The sequence below is a fragment of the Plasmopara halstedii genome (genome assembly GCF_900000015.1).
Source record: "Plasmopara halstedii genome assembly, contig: Scaffold_474, whole genome shotgun sequence".
In the NCBI taxonomy this organism is placed as follows: Eukaryota; Oomycota; class Peronosporomycetes; order Peronosporales; family Peronosporaceae; genus Plasmopara; species Plasmopara halstedii.
Window position 1 is genome coordinate 1 of NW_020187394.1, and position 19,073 is coordinate 19,073.

At 45.2% G+C, this 19,073-nt stretch overlaps 6 protein-coding genes across 6 annotated transcripts; 3 read left to right on the plus strand and 3 right to left on the minus strand.

The window, feature by feature from the left end:
- Positions 1 to 984: 984 nt before the first annotated feature.
- PHALS_10481 (retrotransposon ty1-copia subclass) lies at positions 985 to 1,649 on the plus strand (the record flags this gene model as incomplete). Its single annotated transcript, XM_024725910.1, has 2 exons — positions 985 to 1,242; positions 1,338 to 1,649. 2 exons carry the CDS (start codon positions 985 to 987, stop codon positions 1,647 to 1,649), a joined length of 570 nt encoding a protein of 189 aa, XP_024576640.1.
- A 931-nt stretch (positions 1,650 to 2,580) lies between these two features.
- Positions 2,581 to 5,222, plus strand: PHALS_10482 (Phospholipase D, Pi-sPLD-like-2; the record flags this gene model as incomplete). The annotated part of the gene is made up of 5 exons (XM_024725911.1): positions 2,581 to 2,603; positions 2,659 to 2,689; positions 2,763 to 2,814; positions 3,341 to 3,471; positions 3,558 to 5,222. The coding sequence occupies 5 exons, from the start codon at positions 2,581 to 2,583 to the stop codon at positions 5,220 to 5,222; spliced, it is 1,902 nt and encodes a 633-aa protein (XP_024576641.1).
- Positions 5,223 to 5,476: 254 nt separating this feature from the next.
- On the minus strand, positions 5,477 to 7,105 carry PHALS_10483 (FOG: PPR repeat; the record flags this gene model as incomplete). The annotated part of the gene is made up of 1 exon (XM_024725912.1): positions 5,477 to 7,105. The coding sequence occupies one exon, from the start codon at positions 7,103 to 7,105 to the stop codon at positions 5,477 to 5,479; it is 1,629 nt and encodes a 542-aa protein (XP_024576642.1).
- A 285-nt stretch (positions 7,106 to 7,390) lies between these two features.
- Positions 7,391 to 8,554, plus strand: PHALS_10484 (60s ribosomal protein l4; the record flags this gene model as incomplete). The annotated part of the gene is made up of 1 exon (XM_024725913.1): positions 7,391 to 8,554. One exon carries the CDS (start codon positions 7,391 to 7,393, stop codon positions 8,552 to 8,554), a length of 1,164 nt encoding a protein of 387 aa, XP_024576643.1.
- Positions 8,555 to 9,598: 1,044 nt separating this feature from the next.
- Positions 9,599 to 10,099, minus strand: PHALS_10485 (uncharacterized protein; the record flags this gene model as incomplete). Its single annotated transcript, XM_024725916.1, has 1 exon — positions 9,599 to 10,099. One exon carries the CDS (start codon positions 10,097 to 10,099, stop codon positions 9,599 to 9,601), a length of 501 nt encoding a protein of 166 aa, XP_024576644.1.
- Positions 10,100 to 18,357: 8,258 nt separating this feature from the next.
- On the minus strand, positions 18,358 to 19,073 carry PHALS_15435 (uncharacterized protein). Its single transcript, XM_024725917.2, has one exon. It carries the CDS (start codon positions 18,826 to 18,828, stop codon positions 18,556 to 18,558), a length of 273 nt encoding a protein of 90 aa, XP_024576645.1. The 5' UTR covers positions 18,829 to 19,073; the 3' UTR covers positions 18,358 to 18,555.

Below are 19,073 nucleotides of genomic sequence, written 5' to 3' on the forward strand. Positions count from 1 at the left end.
TGGAGCTAGTACACACGGACGTGATGGGACCCATGAAGACGAAGTCGAAGGGTGGAGCGAAGTACGTGCTCACCTTCGTGGACGACCACTCAAGGTTTGTGGTCGCTTACTTCCTCGAGAAGAAGAGTGAAGTGGTGACCAAGTTCAAGGCGTACAAGGCGCTATACGAGAACCAGTGGGGTCAGCAAATTAAGGTGATTCGCGCAGACAATAGAACTGAGTTTGCGAACAAGGCTCTAGATGGGATCTGTGAGCGCAGCGGGGTTGTGCATCAGAAGACTGTGCCGTACAGCCCGCAACAGAACGGCGAGGCCGAGCAAATGAACCAGACGATCATGGAGAAGGCTCGGAGCATGCTGCACTATAAGGGTGTGAGCTCGTTGTGGAGGTCCGAGGCGGTTAATACAGCGGTGTACCTGATCAACAGGACCACGAATAATGTTCACGCGAACATGACACCGTATGAGCTGTGCTTCAAGATGAAGCCGCGCATGGAGCATTTGCGCGTCTCGGCTCTACCGAATATGCACATGTGGAAGACGGCAAAACGAAGCTGGATGCAAAGAGTTTCAAGTGTATGTTCTTGGGGGTACGCTGAGAACGTCAAGGAGTATCGGGCGTATGACTTGGATTCAAACAGGCTCAAGGTGTCACGTTCGCTGAGACTGGGTGAACGGGAGGTGAACGGTATCTACGATACGGCTATACCGAACCAGTTGATAATCGTCCATGTGACCAAGGAGGTCGACGATTTAGTGCAGCATGGAGACGTGTAGCCACAGGTGGAACCTACCGTCGACGAACCAATACCGCCTGCTGAGGAGGAACTCGGCGGCGATGACGTAGAAATGCAGAAAGTTGAACAAGAGTCGACATCGACGAGTAGAAAGCTGACGACGTACAGAATATCTTCAAGGCTGACAACGGATGACGGCATGGTGTTCCACCCGAGGACGGAGCGTGTTCGCCCAGGCAGAGACACCGATGCTACTGCTGAACGATGGCTCCGCGAATTACGAAGCGGCGATTGTGGAATCGACGAATAACGACGAGCACCATGGGACCGACAGTGGTCCTGATAACGACGACCAAATCTGGCCACCATCGCCTACGCGACCGAGCATTGATGAAGATGGACTGCTCGCTGAGGCAGTGCTGGCATATGCTGCTAGTGTCGGCGAGGCTGACGATGCACCAACGACGTATCAGCAAGCCATGGATGGCGACGATGCGGCGGAGTGGGTGAAGGCGATGAAGGCAGAGCTGCGAGCGCATGAACGGAATGGATCATGGACACTGGTACCGAGGTCGGCGAATCTACGACCTATTGGATGCAGATGGGTGTTCGCCAAGAAGCGGAACGAGCTTGGGCAAGTGGTTCGGTACAAGGCTCGGCTCGTGGCGAAGAGTTTCAAGCAAAAGTTCGGCGTAGACTTTTTCGAACCTACTCACCGGTGGCCAACATGAACTCGATTCGTGTAGTGTTGGCGGCTACGATAAAGAAGAAGTACGTGACGGAGCAGTTGGATGCGGACACGGCCATCCTCAACAGCGACCTCAAGGAACGCGTGTACACGGAGGTGCCGTATGGCATTGAAGACGCCGAAGGCTACATGTGCAGACTCGACAAGGCGATCTACGGATTGTAGCAAGTGGCGAGCGCGTGGAACAAGACGATCCATCGCGCCTTCATGAAGCTTGGCTTCAAGAGCTGCGGGGCAGATCAGTGCGTGTACGTCAAGGTGAGCAAGGACAACTTGATATACGTATGTCTTTACGTCGACGACATGATCATCGCGGCGGAGACGAGCAAAGAAATCCAGGACGTCAAGATGGGACTCAAGTAGGCGTTTAGGATGAAGGAACTCGGCGAAGCCATCACTTCATCCGGGAGAACGTGGCCAGGGAGGCTATTGACGTCAGCTATATCGGCACGGAGAAGCAGCTTGCGGACATCCCCCCGCGACCATTCATCTTGTCGAGGCGTCGCAGGGAGAAGCTCGAGGGCGGCTGCTGCAGAGGCTCAGGGAACAAGAAGGGCGAACAGGAAGGTATTTACGGACATGTAGGAAGGGTTGATTGTGTAGCTGCTAGCTAATTCCCTTCGGCATGTGCCCTTCACTACTCAACAATGTTTGAGGTCTCAGTGCGAGTCGATTTCATTCATGATGACGGCAATTATCACTGCCTACGCGTGAGGGTCTGTCGCCATCGCGGTGACAGGAGTTCTAAACTCGTGGGCTAAGTCCGCTAACCATCGTTTCTCTTGGCTGGTGGGCAAGAACGTTGAATGCACCCGACACACACGATTAGGCAGTGCAAATACCCGCGATATCTGTTGCTTAAGATACTTTATGTCTTTTCTACCGATGTATTGCACTTCAGTTACCATTTTCGAGCGCGACTTCTTATGCTGCATGAGTGACGCGATGTTGCTCTACTTGAAGCATGGCCTTGTTCATGACCACCACAACTTTACTCGTCCGGAAAAAAGTTATTTTTTGCCCCGCCCTCAAATATCTGGGCGCTCGTACCGGCGACCTCATGGTGGGTGCTATCGGTTCTCTTACCGGTATCCTAATGGCCGAAACGATCGCTGCCGAGTAAATTAAAAGTCTCCAGGACAAATTGGTGATCGATCTACCAAACTCTGTAAAGCCGAGTGGAAGTGTTTAACTCAACCATACTGGTACGGAATTCTCGTGCCAGTATGATTGCGCCATAAGATTTTGTGACGTCGTGCTTTTTATTCTGCTAAATAGGTCAGTAGTCAGACAGTAGAAAATCCAGTAAGAGCAAACCCCGTAAATGCAGGTCCATTTACAAGACTAGAGGTAACAACTGACTCAAGCACCGATCTGTTCACTTTGCATTTTCCCATCTAGCGTCCAATCTAACAACAGTCCCAGTACCAAATTCTTTGATAACTCTGAAATTCGAGTACTAATACAAAAATGTAATATGCCGTTTTGTACCCATCGCAATGTGAACGCATCCCTGATCCATACCGTACGGTGTGTATCCCCTGATACGGTACGTACCCTGTTACACCTGTTTAAAATTTCGAGCAGTTGTGAATGAAATCTATCAAATTTCATATATTTCCTATCGTCACGCAGTCATAGTTACCCTCAGTTCTTAAGTGCTTGCCCCCATTTGCGGACCTGACTCATTACTTCCTGACTTTATCGGAATAACAATCTCATCGAGCGTGATTTGATGCTTGCCTAAACATTCCACATATGTTAATCCGCATGTATGACGATTGGGATCGACCATCTGGCTCTAAATATTAAGCCAAAATTCCATATTTCGTTGATAAATTGCTTGTAATATTCAGGCACTTGGGAGACAGATATCTTTTGCAATGCGAATGATAACATACGACGGATTACTGATTTGTCTTTGTACATATATGTACGCAAAGCTCAACATGCTCTTGCATACGAATCACTCGTTCCAAACTCTGAAGTACGCCCACTACACTATAGTTTTCAAGTGTTTTCTCACTCGCAATGCGTCTCGTTATCGTGGTTCTGCTGCTCATCTGTGGTCAGACTCCTGCAGTCGCCATCGACTTTACGACAATATTTGGTGATGGTTTTGACCCCATAGCAAAGGCAAATAATAAAGCGGCCACTGATCATTCAGATGGCAGCAACATCGCCCCTCGTCAGCCTTTACTAGATGCAGAAGAGTGGTTTTTAACTGAGGACGAAATTACCGACTCACGCGGTGGCGTCCCGCGAAAGGATTTGTCAGTGTACACCACTGGCAATAAGGTTACGCCGTTTACGGCATCGAGGGAGTTCTACGATGCCGTATATGACGACCTGAGTAGGACGAAAAAAGGAGACCGAGTCATGATGACCTCCTGGCTAACGACTTTAGTCCCACTGAAGCCAGAAAGTGATCCGTCTGGAGCTACAACTGGTGTGAAAGAAGTCATTGCGGGCGTCGTTAAGCGTGGAGGGAACGTTAATATTTTAAATTGGGCAAATATTGTCGCCGGATATTCATCCTCGAATGTAAAAGCTCGTGATGCTATTAACAAGATTCCACCTTCTCCAATCAATGGTGCAAAAGCAGTTCTCATTTTTGATGATCGATTGCCGAGTCTTCTATCATCTCACCACCAAAAGACCATTGTCATTGCGGCCAATAGATCCACAAAAACACTAGACCAGCCAATTGCGTACATTGGTGGACTAGATCTTGCATTTGATCGATGGGATACAATGCACCACAACCAGACTTCGATTCGTAAGAACGCTAAAATCTCCCATGACCAAAAAGGTTGGATAGATGGTCATGTGCGTATTCATGGTCCTGCTGCCAAAGATGTTGCGAATAACTTTGTCGCCCGATGGAATATCGACCACATACCGTGCACAAAATTAGATGATGATCTCTATAACTTTGAAAACCCTGCGTATGATAAAGTTCCTCCACTAGACTACGTCAGTAGTAACAAAACCGGGTTGTTTGGCTCACACAGCATCCAGATCACACGGACATTCAGTTGTAAGGGCGGCTATTACAAAAGTTTCGCCCCCCTTGGAGAGGTGTCGCTACTCCGTGCACGACTCAAGGCCATCAAGAAAGCCAAAAATTTCATTTATATCGAAGACCAATATTTTCTCTTTGTTCCAGAACTTCTAGATGCACTCATGGAGGTGTTGCCAAAGATTCAGCGAGTTGTTGTCGTTGCCAATCGACAAACCAATCCGTTTAAAAATGCTGGCTACATCAAATACTTTTACGAGAACGTCAAGCCAATTCGAACGAAGTATCCCAACAAGTTTAAGATCTATGCAACCAAGTCGGAACGCGATCTCGTGATCAACACGAAAGTTGTCATCATTGACGATGTCTATCTGTCAGTGGGGTCAGCAAATTGGAATCGTCGCAGTATGACTTCCGATTCGGAACTCGGTGCAGAAATCGTCGATACTGAAACGGTCAAGTCTCCTGAAGGTTTCATTGTTGGTAAGCTGCCACGTGATTTTCGTATCCGCAAGTTTCAAGAGTTGACAGGTCTTAGCTACGAGGCGCTCGATGCTATGACATTTGTCGAGGCTGCAGACCGATTTCCTCATGCAGTTGCTGACCCCTCAAGTATCCTCGACTATAATAAACTCTATCACCATATGTATATGTACTTGTTTAGTGCCACGGATTTGATGCGAAATGTAGCAGACCCGTACGACACGTGCACGTAGGATTGTACACCTATCATGCAAGCTCATGTAAACTGCAAACATTTTTAATCCATTTTCGTTCGCGTTCAGCTTCCGATTGTCTCTTATGTAATTTCTGAGTATAGGGTCTTCGAGTCAATACATTAGAGTTTGCGCAAATTCCCATCTCATCAATGTCGAGCTTCAGACATGTCGTTCTCACAATTAGATGATGATCATCAAGACCAATGTACCGATGAGGTGTATTATCTACATGGCCCCATAGACATTTCTCACTAAGAGTACCGAATGATCCCACCTTTCGCAAGCCACTTACGCAAAGCGTCCTGACGTACCAACATTACACCTGGATTGGTCGGGTTTATTGACGGCCAAAGGGGAGGATGACACGACTTTGTCAATAAGTCAATAAGTGCTTGCCTCAGTACGGGCTTCATAAATACTTGGCTGCGTTTTCCGACTCCTGTAATTATCCGAAGATCCTGAAGTGGTGCGATTTCTGGACCAGCCCCATCACTTCTCTCTTTATGAGCAAGCTTAATTTCTTCCAAAGTGGATACAATTGCACATTTACCAACACCTTTAGAAAGACCGTGTAAGTCAATGTTATACCCATCTCTATATCGCCATTGAGTCTCGTGGATGCTTCTTTGGTCCATAACACGTCGAAAAACCTGACGTGCCGGTATAAATAATTTAAATTCATCGAGAGTATCAATCAGCGTCGACACATGATTAATATTGCGCAAATCCACTGTACCAAGCAGTCTCAGTACAATTGCCAAATCGTGACTCAGCTTCCGCTTTTGTGCGTTCGTGCTCCTCAGCGGGGCTCTCTTGTCGTTCGGTCTCTCTTTTGTTTTGAAATCCTCCGATTCGTTGACGCGGTGAACATTGTGAAGCGCTCGAATTACTGCCGAGCACGACAGCGCACTGATCACGGATTTCTTTTCTGTCTTAATCGCTGTATTTCGGTTGCTTTCTTCGGCATGCAACATTATCTCAAACAAATCCAGTACTTGTGCCCACTCGCCGCGCTTAGTCAATTCCATCATAAAAGTTGCAAACGTGTAATCGTCTGGTTTAGCTTGTTGAGATTCTCGCATCCGGTCAAGAATAGTCATTGCCAAGTGAAAATTTGACAATTTTTCGTATTTCGATCGAACTGTCCTATCTTCGCATCGAATGGCAGCAGACAAGAATTGATTGAATAAAATCGTATTAGCTTCTTCGGAAGCCCAGTTGTCATCCATTTTATTATAAATCTCCATAACACGTTGATAATCTCCAAGACTCAACAGCGCTTGACACATGGCCGTCAAAGTAGCGACTTCATTCAAAGAATTTGGAAACTTTTTCTCGACAAATTCTATAGTTGTCATCACCAAATTCGTCTGTCGAGCTTTCGCAGCTGTCAACATGAGCACTTGGAATGCACGGAGCGAGGGAGTAATCTTTAATTTATGCATTTGTTCAATCGCAGCGTACGTACTGCGCCAATCTCCTTGAGATTTAAACACTGACAATAACGGATCGTAAACAGTCGACTGGTTTGAAGTCAATTTTTGAAATTCCTTCGTGTATTGATTGTAAAGTCGAGGTATCATCGACAGTGCCCGCTCCGGTTTACCTTTTCGAGCCCAAGAGCAGCAGATCTGAATGTGCGAATCAAATGGAGTCAAGATGCCACGTTTTTCTGCTCTATGAACTACATCCATGGCCTCTCGAGCTCGATCGTTCTGTGTACAGACACGGACGACGTGCTCGACGTCTTTTTTCGAGAGCGACACATTTTTGTCATTTTCTTTGCATCGATAATTTGACACAACTTGTCGCCAGTCCATTGCAGCAACACTGAACGTGCATCGCCGCTGCAACGTCAGCGGAAACAATTGACGGCGCATTGGGCAAGACGATGAAATTTGTGTGACTTACTCTAACATGTAAAGTATCCATGTTGAACAGATATGTAACCATGAAGGAGGTGAAAATGAGATTCTATTTTGAAGTTTTAAAAGATTTATACATTATTATAACCAATAAAAACATTATGTTAAAAATGACACCAATTCACTTGTGTGACCTCTCCGATGAGTGGCTCTGCTGCGTTTTGACCGAGCTAAAGCATCCATTATTGGAATTGTCGCCGGATCCCCGCGTTCGCCTACACTTCCTCCGCCGCACTTATCATGTCTTCTGTCGCTGCCAGTCGTCCCGTTGTATCTGTATTCTCCGTAGAGGGCGAGACTGCCTCTGTCGTCTCCCAAGTCGTGCTTCCAGCCGTCTTTACTGCCCCCATTCGTCCTGATGTCGTGAACTTTGTGCACACGAACATGGCGAAAAATCGTCGCCAGCCCTACGGTGTATCACGTGAGGCTGGTCATCAGCACTCTGCAGAATCGTGGGGCACTGGTCGCGCTGTGTCGCGTATCCCACGTATTCAGGGTGGTGGTAATCAGAGTTCCGGCCAAGCTGCTTTCGGTAACATGTGTCGTGGTGGTCGCATGTTTGCACCTACGCGAATTTGGCGTAAGTGGCACCGCAAAATTAATGTCAACCAACGTCGTTTTGCCGTGGCATCGGCTTTGGCTGCTTCGGCCGTTCCTGCTCTTGTGATGGCCCGTGGTCACCGTATTGAGAAGGTGCCTGAAGTACCTCTCGTGCTTGATGACGCTGTGGAGTCTACACAAAAGACAGCTCAGGCGCTAAAGGTCTTGGCTAAGATTGGCGCAGATGTTGAAATCGAGAAGGTGAAAGCTTCTAAAAAGATTACAACTGGTCGTGGTAAGTCGCGCAACCGTCGCTACACTACTCGTCGTGGTCCATTGATCGTGTATGCGAACGCGAACGGTGCTGAAAAAGCATTTCGTAATATTCCTGGTGTCGAACTCGCCAATGTTGAACGTCTAAACCTGTTGCAGCTTGCTCCTGGTGGCCACCTTGGGCGCTTCATTATCTGGACCAAGTCTGCGTTTCAAAAACTAGACTCCTTGTACGGCACGTACTCGAAGAAGTCGGTCTCCAAAACTGGTTACCAGCTCCCGCGCCACCAGATGAACAACGCAAATCTTGGCCGTTTGATCAACTCTGATGAGATTCAGTCTGTTGTGCGTGCTGGCAAATACCAAAAGCACCGCCGTTTCCAGAAAAAGAACCCATTGAAAAATTTGGGTGCTATGGTTAAACTTAACCCGTACACGCTGGTTGCTCGTCGTGCTGAACTCCGTGCGGAGGCTTTGCGTGCTGAGAAGAAGGCTGCTTTGAAGAGCAAGAACCGCAAAAACAATTGCGAGACGGACCCTAAGCGCAAGGCTCAGTCGCGTGCCTTGTATGCCAAGAACTCTGCCGACTGATTGATTTAACCAGGAGGACATATGTCAATCGTTGATCTAGGCTGTGGTGCTTTGAATGCTACTAGATTGTAGAGGAAAAGGTGTCACGACTCGTATATTTGACGGAATAATAAAGTGGGGCTTTATTCAACTCAACTGTTTTGATGATTATTCTATCTCCTCGTTTCGGCTTAAACAGTAACATGGTTTGACCGCATCCTTATAGCTTCATCGACATAGATCTGCTCAAATGACATACACAGACATCACTACAATGAGGGTGTAAGAATGATTTGCGCAGAAATTGTTCTGTAGGCTTGATGACCAATTTGATATATTTAAATCACGTTACCGCTAATATCAAGGCTCGCAGCTGTACAAAAGCAAAGGAGTACTGATTCACGCTGGTACGCTTAATTCGAGTGTAAATTTGTCCGTCATCTTGACCTTACAATGCATCTGCATACAAGAATCAAGCCGTCAAATGCACAGTATTGATCAAGTAGTGCTGGCCTGGCTTCTTAAAAGCATTATATCAACGGACGGCGATACATCGTGGTGTGATGATGTTAGGAGAGGAATATGCAAATGCGTTTCTTCTGATGCGTGGCGATAATCAAAACCAGACATTCCGTGAAGATTGATTAAGTAAAACACGTTTGCAATTGACTGTTAAGATGACAACGCTATTGCGTGGTCCAATTTCGATAAAACAGTAATTCCAGATCCTCAACACTCCTTGACTCAGCCTTCAACACCATTATTACAATCTATGTATGCGAATCGATCCTTTAAAACCAAGCAACTACAAATGCATACCCTGCACGGTCTCGACCGCACATGTACAAGCAGAGACTGTTTTATTCAGATCAAAAGTTCAATCGTGTCAACATTGCTAACTATTTGATTTTTACAAAGAAAATGAAGATTTCTTGCAGATTCTGCACAGCCTTATATGAAAGACTGAGCTATCTAAAGGTAGGATCATACGTAGCAAGGCGAGATCGAATGAAAAACAATCACTTCCTTTTGCACATTTGTCCATCTAAACTTCCTATTGTTGGGTCAGAGATCCGATTTTATTGTCGTGTGGAGAATAATCCAATCTTGCATGGCTTGAGGCATCTCTATTGCTTTTTTCTCCACAGCATCCCACACTTGCAGCTTCTTTTCTTCTCGTGCTCTCCTCGTTATCTCCACCATTGTGACGTGATTTGCTATCATGTGAGTTAAGAAGTCGTGTGGTGGCTTTACGTGGTGGTGATATACATAATGCCAATATCCTTCGGGCCAGCAGTAGATTCCATCCGTCATCGTACATGCACCCATGATTGCAGGCTGTTCCAATGCCAGCAAACAATTAAACCGGCAGAAACTGTAAGCCAATTCATAACTTTCCACAAAAGCCCGAGTTAGATACCACTCTATAGTTTTTAGGAAAGAGGGATCGATTTCAGCAAACCACGCATCATCAACAAGGTGACGAGGGTTTGGACGGTTTGTATCCAAAGGTTCATTGCTCAGGGAATTATCTTCGGAGCACCAAAACCCAATCTCTCGCAACATTGTTTTTAAAAGTTATTTAATACCTTGCTAGTATTAGAATATTCATTCTGAAAATAGCAATAGAGACGACTTTAATCTCAATATATGTCGCTCTTGGAATGAATAAAGTTGTACTTTACTTTTAAAGGATCTTGGTGCCGCTGAAAGTGCACGACCCACCCGCGCGCATTTTGTCAATAAAGAACTGTGCAGGGTGCACGGCAACGCCGTTGGGTTGGTAGCACTTGTTATCAATTCGACGACTGGGTCTTGTGACACTGTATCCTCATTGGGGATAGAACATTAAAAGCTTGATCACCTGTCCCCAGAATAAGCAGACACGCCTAGTACAATTATGTTTAAAGTTGTTTCCGAAGGGATTAGAGAACTCGCGCCTGATGATCTCTCGTCTGGTGGTGCTCACCAGCTAGAAAAACACTCAGGGGAGTCACCAACTGAAACGCCCTGACCAGGCGTCAGTGGGAGCCAGATGTACGCCCGCCATGAGACCGCAAGTTCTGAGGGACCACCTCTTTAAGGGTAGAAAAGGCGAAATTTCTTCTCTGGATGAGAAAAATCCAGATTACCATGAAATCGGCCATGCTCCAGATCGGATAAGAAGTAGCGGTCTCTAGGAGACCGCATTCTAGAATGAGCTTACGTGCAGTAGATTAGTAGAGAAGGCATTCCCAACGAGGAAAGATTTGAAGCGACAACTTTGTACTGCCTGATGGGCGTACTAAGGGGGCTTCAATTTCTTGTCCACTCGTCCTGAGATGTCAGAAGAGGACTACGCCACCCTTATCAAACGCTGGCGGCAGGTCCTCTTTAACAAGTGGGTACAAAACACTTCCATGAATGATCCCTAAAACGGTGCAGCTCGCACAAAAAACAATCTCGTCTAGCCAATCTCGTTTATGGAGATGATGGATGTCATATTTAGTGTGGACAGCAACTTCCGTGTCGCGAGGGTTGGATGGGCTACATGAGCGCATCGGAGGAGATGAAACTGTGCCAGCGTAAATGAAAAATGCGACCTCTTGATTACCATCTAGCAACCTGGTACTCGCAGATGCAACTTCGGCCAATCTGTAGCAGTTTTGCCCTGCGTGCTTAATCTATTTTATTGACAAGTACAAAATCCGATGTCCAGCGCTGAGTTGTCCGCGCGGTGATTTTTAGAGGCAGGGCGACCACCTGGGGCATATTCTTTTATTCTTTTTGGATGCCGAGAAGGGTATATGATATCTATTCTATGTAAAATTTTCTTCTACTCTCTAAGTGAAGCAAGCCATGGAGAGTCTTGTGAGACTCACAAGCGCCGAACAATTACGTACGACACGCGACTGGCAAAAGCGGTCGTCACTAAATGAAGCATCGAAAATGCCAAGTGTTCGTGCAAACTGGGATGGGGACACTAGTGGAAGTGTCGAAGGCTTTGCTTCTCTGTGAAATTTGATTAAGCAGCGTATATCCCTGTTTAAGCAGAGATACCCCGCGGATCCTGCGGTATACACTTGCTATATTCTGTCTCATTTGAGACCGCGGCTCACTTCCGTTTCAGCCTTCCGAGCTCTACTCAAAGTAGTTGAAGACGGTACTGCTCATCACCTTGGACACTCAATGTCTGCGCCGAATGTATTGCATTTTCGTGCCCGCGTCAACAGCGTTTCTGTCTCCTTGAGGGTGTTAGCTTTTAACACACTTGAACTCTACTGGTGAGAATCGTGTAGCCCCTGACGTTTTTGCAATTCAGTCGATTCTAGGATAAGCCACGGTGTGGATAGGTTGGGGTAATTGTATTTCTATTGCAGGGACAAAACGAGAATACGTGTGACGGTATGTCGTGGTCCGCGGAGCGTATCTTTGTCGAGATGTTATGTACAGCTGTAAACTGGCGTCTCCTGTACCAGAGTAAGATCGACTGCGTATGACATTCCTGTCCGGGGCTGGTCAAGACAGACGACCGCAAGTTGTAAGCGGAAAGACCAGGCATTGATATTATTACGATGTGTTTTCCCTTGTAATGATTAAACGTTCGACTGTATCAGCAGTTTCTTATGATGATCCTTCCATGCGAAGCTGTCGAGCTCTACTTTTAGTAACTAGAACGCTTATTTACTTGAAAACGGAGTGACGGAATAGCTGTAGGGATGTATGTCACCCTTCATTGCCCAGGCAAAATCTTTTATCGAGTATGATTTATACGAAAGGTTTGCAGGAATGACAAGACAGTAAAGCCACGGTTGGTGCCGAGAGAGGAACTAAGTTGGCATCAACGAGTTTGCCATCAATGACGCTTAAAGAACTCTTAGTACGAGGGGTGGAAAAGCAATCCCGATGAGCCCCTACGGTTCCCCCTTCAGCGTTTGGAGAAGGACTTCAAGACGTGGTGACGAAAGACCACCATTCGTGTTATTAGTTATTTCAGGCCGAGTAGTGCATAGTAAAAATGGCCTCGATCCTTAAACTAGATCATGGATAACGATAACACATGAAAGTTCCTTGCTAAGGTAAAAGTATGACGTCAAAGATCCCTTTTTCTGTGCTAATACGACGCTGGTTGCGCGATAGAGAGTAAACTCTTCTGTTTGGCGCCGATTGTCGGTGTCTGAAAGGCTAATGGCAAGTGTAAAATTACACATGACTATGATAAGAAAAACTCGGCCACTATTCTTCCGCCAAACAGCCTCTCTTGGAAAAGATGTACTGCAATACAGCATCGTCAACCGCGCCTTATTCAGTGTATCTGAGCTTGTTGATCTTCTTTCAATTGCTCAAAAGAGAAAATTGATATCCCTACCGCTGCGTGAGTATTCTGAGCGCGGCGTGCTTGGAAATGACGGCAATGTCTCATGGATGCCATAAGCACTAGCGACGCTCAAAGTCTCAGCGAGGCAGCTTTTAGACCATAAAAATGTACTACTTCCTCTTTTGGGCCGATTATTGCCGTAGGAGTATAAAAAGTAGCTCAATCGCAGCCAATGGCATTATTTGATTTTTTTACATTTATAGTTGTGCAGAAGACAAAGAGTCAAATGTTTATAAACACTTGCGACCAGTGCATGCTTGTAAGCGCTTCAATATGCTGTTTGCAAATATGGACAAATGTGGTTTCAGCATCAACAACATATCATTGATGGAATGATTCATTAATAATGTGGTCGGCAGACAGATCTCCTAAAGATCAAGGCCGCTGTAGATGTGTCGAAACCTTATATTCGAAGAGAGTGAAGGAAGGGACTGACCTGACCAATAAACTGCACACTTTTAGTGCTGATTTCTCCGACACAAACGAATCGCACTTTAACAACGCTGACGTGGCACGGCCCCAAACTAATACTCTTGGAACGGATGTCATATGGCGCCAGGGAACGGGAGAAAGGACGGTCTTCAAGACTGTAAAAAGTTTGTTATCAGTGCTCTGATTCTGGCTTTCACAGTTGCAGATCGACCAGGACCGTCATTTGTGATGCTGCAGCCTTCGTCGTAAACTGAGATGTACATCAAAATACGCCAAAGGACATAAATTAAGTGCTCCATCGCGTTTGCTTCTTGTGCTGTATAATAAAAAAACATACCCGGCTCATTACAAGCAGCAACTTTATAATAAAATATTTTTTGTTTAAAATTTTTTTTGTTTCTGCTCATGCTTGCTTGGCTCTAAGTGATTCAGGACCTAAACATATAAAGCATCGTTGCACTTAGCGACGTCGTCAACACGTCTCTCGCAGAGAACGGCAAGATGTTTTATCTCTCTGCAAAATATTAGGCACTTTGCGTCAACTGTCGCATGACACGATGGTGACGTCGTGCATCGATGAGGTGATACGCTCAACGTGCGGGTCAAATGCATCAGGTGCCGCCAAAGATTTGGGTTGCGTAAATATTCTTTGATTAAGATGCTGCACTATCGGAACGTTAGTTTACTTTTGCTCCATCCGCTTCTTTTTCCACGTTGGTGGTGCCTCGTATTAAGGCCCTCCAGATACGAGGCACGTGATCACCCCTTGGATAGTCGATGACCTCGGAAGAGAAAGTTCATTCTGCAAGGCAAGCGCTATCTATCGGCGGCCAAACATGTATAAGTGGATCCGCAAATATTTGCGCATGAATGAAACGTGGCTGCGGGCTAAATCCCCGCAGTAAACGGCGGTACATTCAGGCAGCCTGCCAATTGGTATAGACAAATTAGTGGTCCTCCAACAACGCGTCAAACAATACTGCACTATGGTCTTTTCAGACTGCCTTAAAACTTGGGTCACCTCACTCACGCCAGAGACACCGTTGCCAGTGTTGAAATAGTCAAGTTGTTTCTCAACGAGTTCGTCCGCATACATTACTTGACGGAGGCCGTTATCCCGAGCGAGAATCCGATTTTCTTTTTTACTGCAAGTTTTACAGACTCTGTAAGAAATACTGAGAATGGGATGAAAATATCCACCACTGCTCTTTAATATCGTCCGCAGCGCGTGTACAGAGAGACCACAGTGCTGATGATAAATGCGCCACTGATTCAGGATGCATTGATAACACTGTGTCTTTATAGGCTCTATTCTATTTCTGATAAATAAATCGGCTCCTTTGGCCCAGTCGAGACATGACTTCGGTCTTAGCTGGAAAGAACTGTCAATACAATTTGACTTACAAGTATTAGCTCAGCTACACTAAATAAATTTGAGCCTTATGCGCCGAGTGCGCGATACTTTAGCCGAGAGACAGAATGTACAAAATCTACAAGTCGATGCGAGAGGCATATGAAACAGATATGAATAGCAAGTTAGTGACAGGCAGTTTTTTAAGTGCCTAAAAGCGATTACACCTGCAGTTTATGCAGTCTGTAAGACTAAGTTGCAGCTCCGATACATCAGATCATCCAGAAAGTGAGTGAGCTACGAAAAAAAGACCAAAGAGAATGAACATATATCTTAATTCTACGTTGGGTTTGCTGTATATTATCACGATTTCTGTACTACAAGCCATTTGGATGCGGAACGCTGTGTTGACGACGAAGCAACGTCTCGAATATCCCCAGCTCTTTTGCGACGTTAAATCTCTGTACTGTGTAAGGTGCCTTGAGCTGCTTCGCACGATAAGGCGCATCCAGAATTTGGCTCCTTTATGTATCGTTCGTACGCCCAGACCCTTGTTGAGATTCAACGTGTTGCCATAACCAAGAGAGCCAGCCACAGAGTGTCGTCTTTGGCCGACTTTACACGATGAACAAGGGATGACACGTATCTACGTGGGACGAATAACAAACTAGCGGGTTTATACCGTCTGTATCCAGTATCGATCAAAGTTAAAGCGATACCCTTTTTTTATAAGCCCATGGGGAACACTTGGTAAGAATGCCGGTCTTCTCGAGAAAAGATGATAAAACCCCCTATCGCAACGCATTTTCATGTGAAGCTTGATCTTGTAACAAGCTCGAGACTTGGTCAGTGGCTGAACTAGCGATCCAGTGAAGATAAGTGGGGCTGCTGGTAGGAAAGTTAGTGATTAGCGCACACACGTCTATCTTTATTCATGTATTATAAGTCGCTACAGTCTGATGTATGTTTCACTGATGCTAACTTGTAATGCAGTCAAACGGGTAAGTCGACGTGCCTTATCACACACTACGCAAAACCTGTGTTTAGCATTCAGACCCGTATGTCTGGCCTTCTTGGCGGTCTGGTACTACTCGACCGCTGCTGCTCTCGACGAAACCAGGCGGCTGGAGAAAGTGTAGGGTTCATAAAGCGCTCGTGGATCGTTTCTGAGCGCTCATTTATCGCAGAAATTTCGCATACATAGGCCCATCGGGGTTTCACAATGCGCGGCAAGAAGAGAACTCGTACTGGTGAGAATGATGAAATCCTGTAAAGAAGATGCTACACAGAATTTCTTAGTTTCCAACAACGGCAAACGCACTCATACGCTGGTCAAGTTGTCAATGGCTCCGTAACTCATGTCATGTCCCTGTTGTACTATGCGTAGCATGGAGAGCTGCTACATTTAAATCACTTTATATGAGTCATGATTTTATATACAATTGACTCTTGGGATTAAGGGAAACCCTTTTTTTTCAGAGGCCATCATGGATAGTGCGAACCCAGCCTCTGTGGTGGACTGAGATCGCAATACTGATGATCCATGCAAAAATGTTAAGATCCAAAATGTATTTGTCTTATGATAAACATCATAATCATTTGTATTTCGTATTACTAGATATCACGCCATCCTATTATCCTGAATAGTGGCATTTTGACTTGTCTTTCGTCAAACTTTGACCTTTCATCGATACCAAAATCGACATATAATTATGACTGACATTTACCAGCGATGGACGCAAATTGATACGGCTCTCGAGCTGACGACCCCCACCTCTACCCTCATTTGGTACGTATAGTACACTTCAAAGTTTGCCCTGTCGGCTTTTTTAGAAGTCTCTTGTCGGCTGCGGTTACCGCAAGAATGACGGTGATGCAAATTACAGAAGTCGAGATTAAGCAGGTGATCACGTCACGAACATTAACAACATTGCTTTACGGTTGCTTACATCCTCAAAGTAAACGGCAGGTTCTATGCTAGCACCGTTTGGTAATTATCTAAGCGCAACCGCTTCTATCACAGGAGACTTGGACAGCTTTGAGAACAACTTCATTGGTCATAGTTAATTAAGCGAGACTTCTAAAAAAAGCTGACAGGGTAGGCTTTGTAGATGTTTAATAAAGTGCCTTAACGAGTCATGTGGCTTGACAACCTTAGTAGCAAATTTTTCTTGTGAAGCATCATTTTCTCGGACATTAATTAGTACGTTCAACGAACAGGCTCATTTTATTCTTTCTTCAGACCTTTATTCAAGATTATGTGGTAGAGTTAATTTTCTATGGTGGTCAGAAATGGGCTTTGAAATATCACTGGAGTTTCAAAGCTGGCGTGTTCGGCAATCACAATGCTGGCTCAGGTTCATCACCGCTCTCTTGACCGTGTACTTACACCTTAAGACCGAGTTGTCAAAAGCAACATAAGTGCAGAACAGCTAAATCATGCATTATTCCTTCGCCAAATTGTAATGATATTGCACTGTTCGACCATGGTTATATGTCGACAACCAGAACGAAGTTTAAGAGTTTTGAAACAAATATTATTAGCTTATAATACTCAGGACTATTAATTCAAAGCCTGATGATTTCACAATTCGTACAGACATGTAATACATGTCTTTTTGGTCTGTGGGTGGTCTCTTTGCTATTTTTGACGAAATTGCAATGTCAGACTAGATTGCTTAGTCGATGTATTATTCGGCGTGAGCCAGACTAACGCGTACCTCGTACTTACCTATATAAACAAGGTCTGGCGGTAAATTGCGCTCATGTTCTGCACGCTCGTGAAGAAATATATATTGTCGAAAAGGTATGCACATAAGCGCAATGTATTTTTAACAGCAACAAAATTAAACAGCTGAGTGTCACTGGTGCTTTAGATTATTTCTTGGGCACCACTTTCCACTCTCAAAACATTTCGATCGGAGTGATCACTGCAGTAAGAGAGACATCATTTTTTCTTACAAGCGGGTCATCATAAGCAACATCAAACGAAGAGCTCTGATCGTAATGCAGCCGACCAGGCTGGTATGAAAAACATTCTTGCCAGAATCAACGTCTGCACCGTAATTTAGGCAGGATTTATCGTATGACGAGCATGAAAACTATGCCAATTGCGACAGGCATTCCTGGCACAGAATGTCAGGAGCGACTAGTAAGATTTACTCGCTCTCACCAAACCCGCTTTGTGCTTGCACAGAGGGAGCATTTATGACGGCACACCATTCTTCTCTTAAGGGATATCGAGGTGTAACGACTAATTTGATTATAAGAACAAAGTCAATTCATGGCGCATTCCACGATCTGATAGTAACACGCTATAATTGACACGTCGTGATATTCCATCCATCATCAACGTGGTACTCGTAAAAAAAGCTGTTCCACTCCTCGAACTCGAAGCTGCGAGTGTCCTTGATGACGAGCTTATATGACGGAGACGAGCTCAACTCCCCATCCAGTACCAACTGCACTATATACATGAGCTTACAAAGCGTGCCTCGCTATCCATGAGACGGAAGGTCGATCATCTCGTGTTAAATCCCCAAATGTCCTCAAGGATGTAGTGTATAAAAATTGGTCAACAAAATGAAGGCAAGTGCCACCAAGTATAAGGGTGTAGCCGTGTACCTTGTACAAAGAAAGCCTTGACCTAATGAGTCCGCGTTTTAAGCACGCAGAGGATGGATGTATACACCGAACGCACCGATAGTACCAGAGTACAAGCTAATGCTACTAATGTACTACGTTCGACAGCGAAGCTGTTTGTACCAAATGAAGTGTGAGTGGCAGCGACATGTCATATGCATCTCTTCCAAAGGAGCCTTTAGCCGTTATCATACTGAAGCTTTGGCTGCTCACAGCCATTCAGGATCATTCGCCAGCAAATTATCCTGTCTGTGATCCGTTTATTTCGAAACGCTTCACCGTGTGTGTCTGCCGAAACGCTAGATGACCAGTGCCCGATACGATTAAGTGAACACACGCAGCCAACTTTGTGGTGCTTGTCATACAAAAAGTATGCAAGTAATTACTCTGCTTCTTTGCAAATTCGCAGTTAATCAGCATGGAACTGTCATCGAATGAAAACAGAATATGCTTTTGATAAAAATTAATGTCGACTCTGTCAGAAGAATCGAAGCTGGACGATTGTACTATCATCAATGGTCTGAGCGCTTAACGTATTCGAACAAGATAAGACTTGAACGGTCGTAAAGCAAGATTCCTTTGCTTGATATATTAAATACTTAATCGTTTGCATTGCAGCATGACAAACTAGTATCATATTAAATTATGGTCGCGTAAGAAATAGTAATCTCGTAAAATATGAATACATATACTTTGTTCTAAGTAGGTCAATCAACAGTGTGTAGGCTTGCCACGCATCCACTTTATCTTCCTGATCG

Excerpts from the sequence above, each read along its gene's own strand:
- PHALS_15435 (XM_024725917.2), bottom strand. The coding sequence starts at position 18,828 with ATGATAGTACAATCGTCCAGCTTCGATTCTTCTGACAGAGTCGACATT.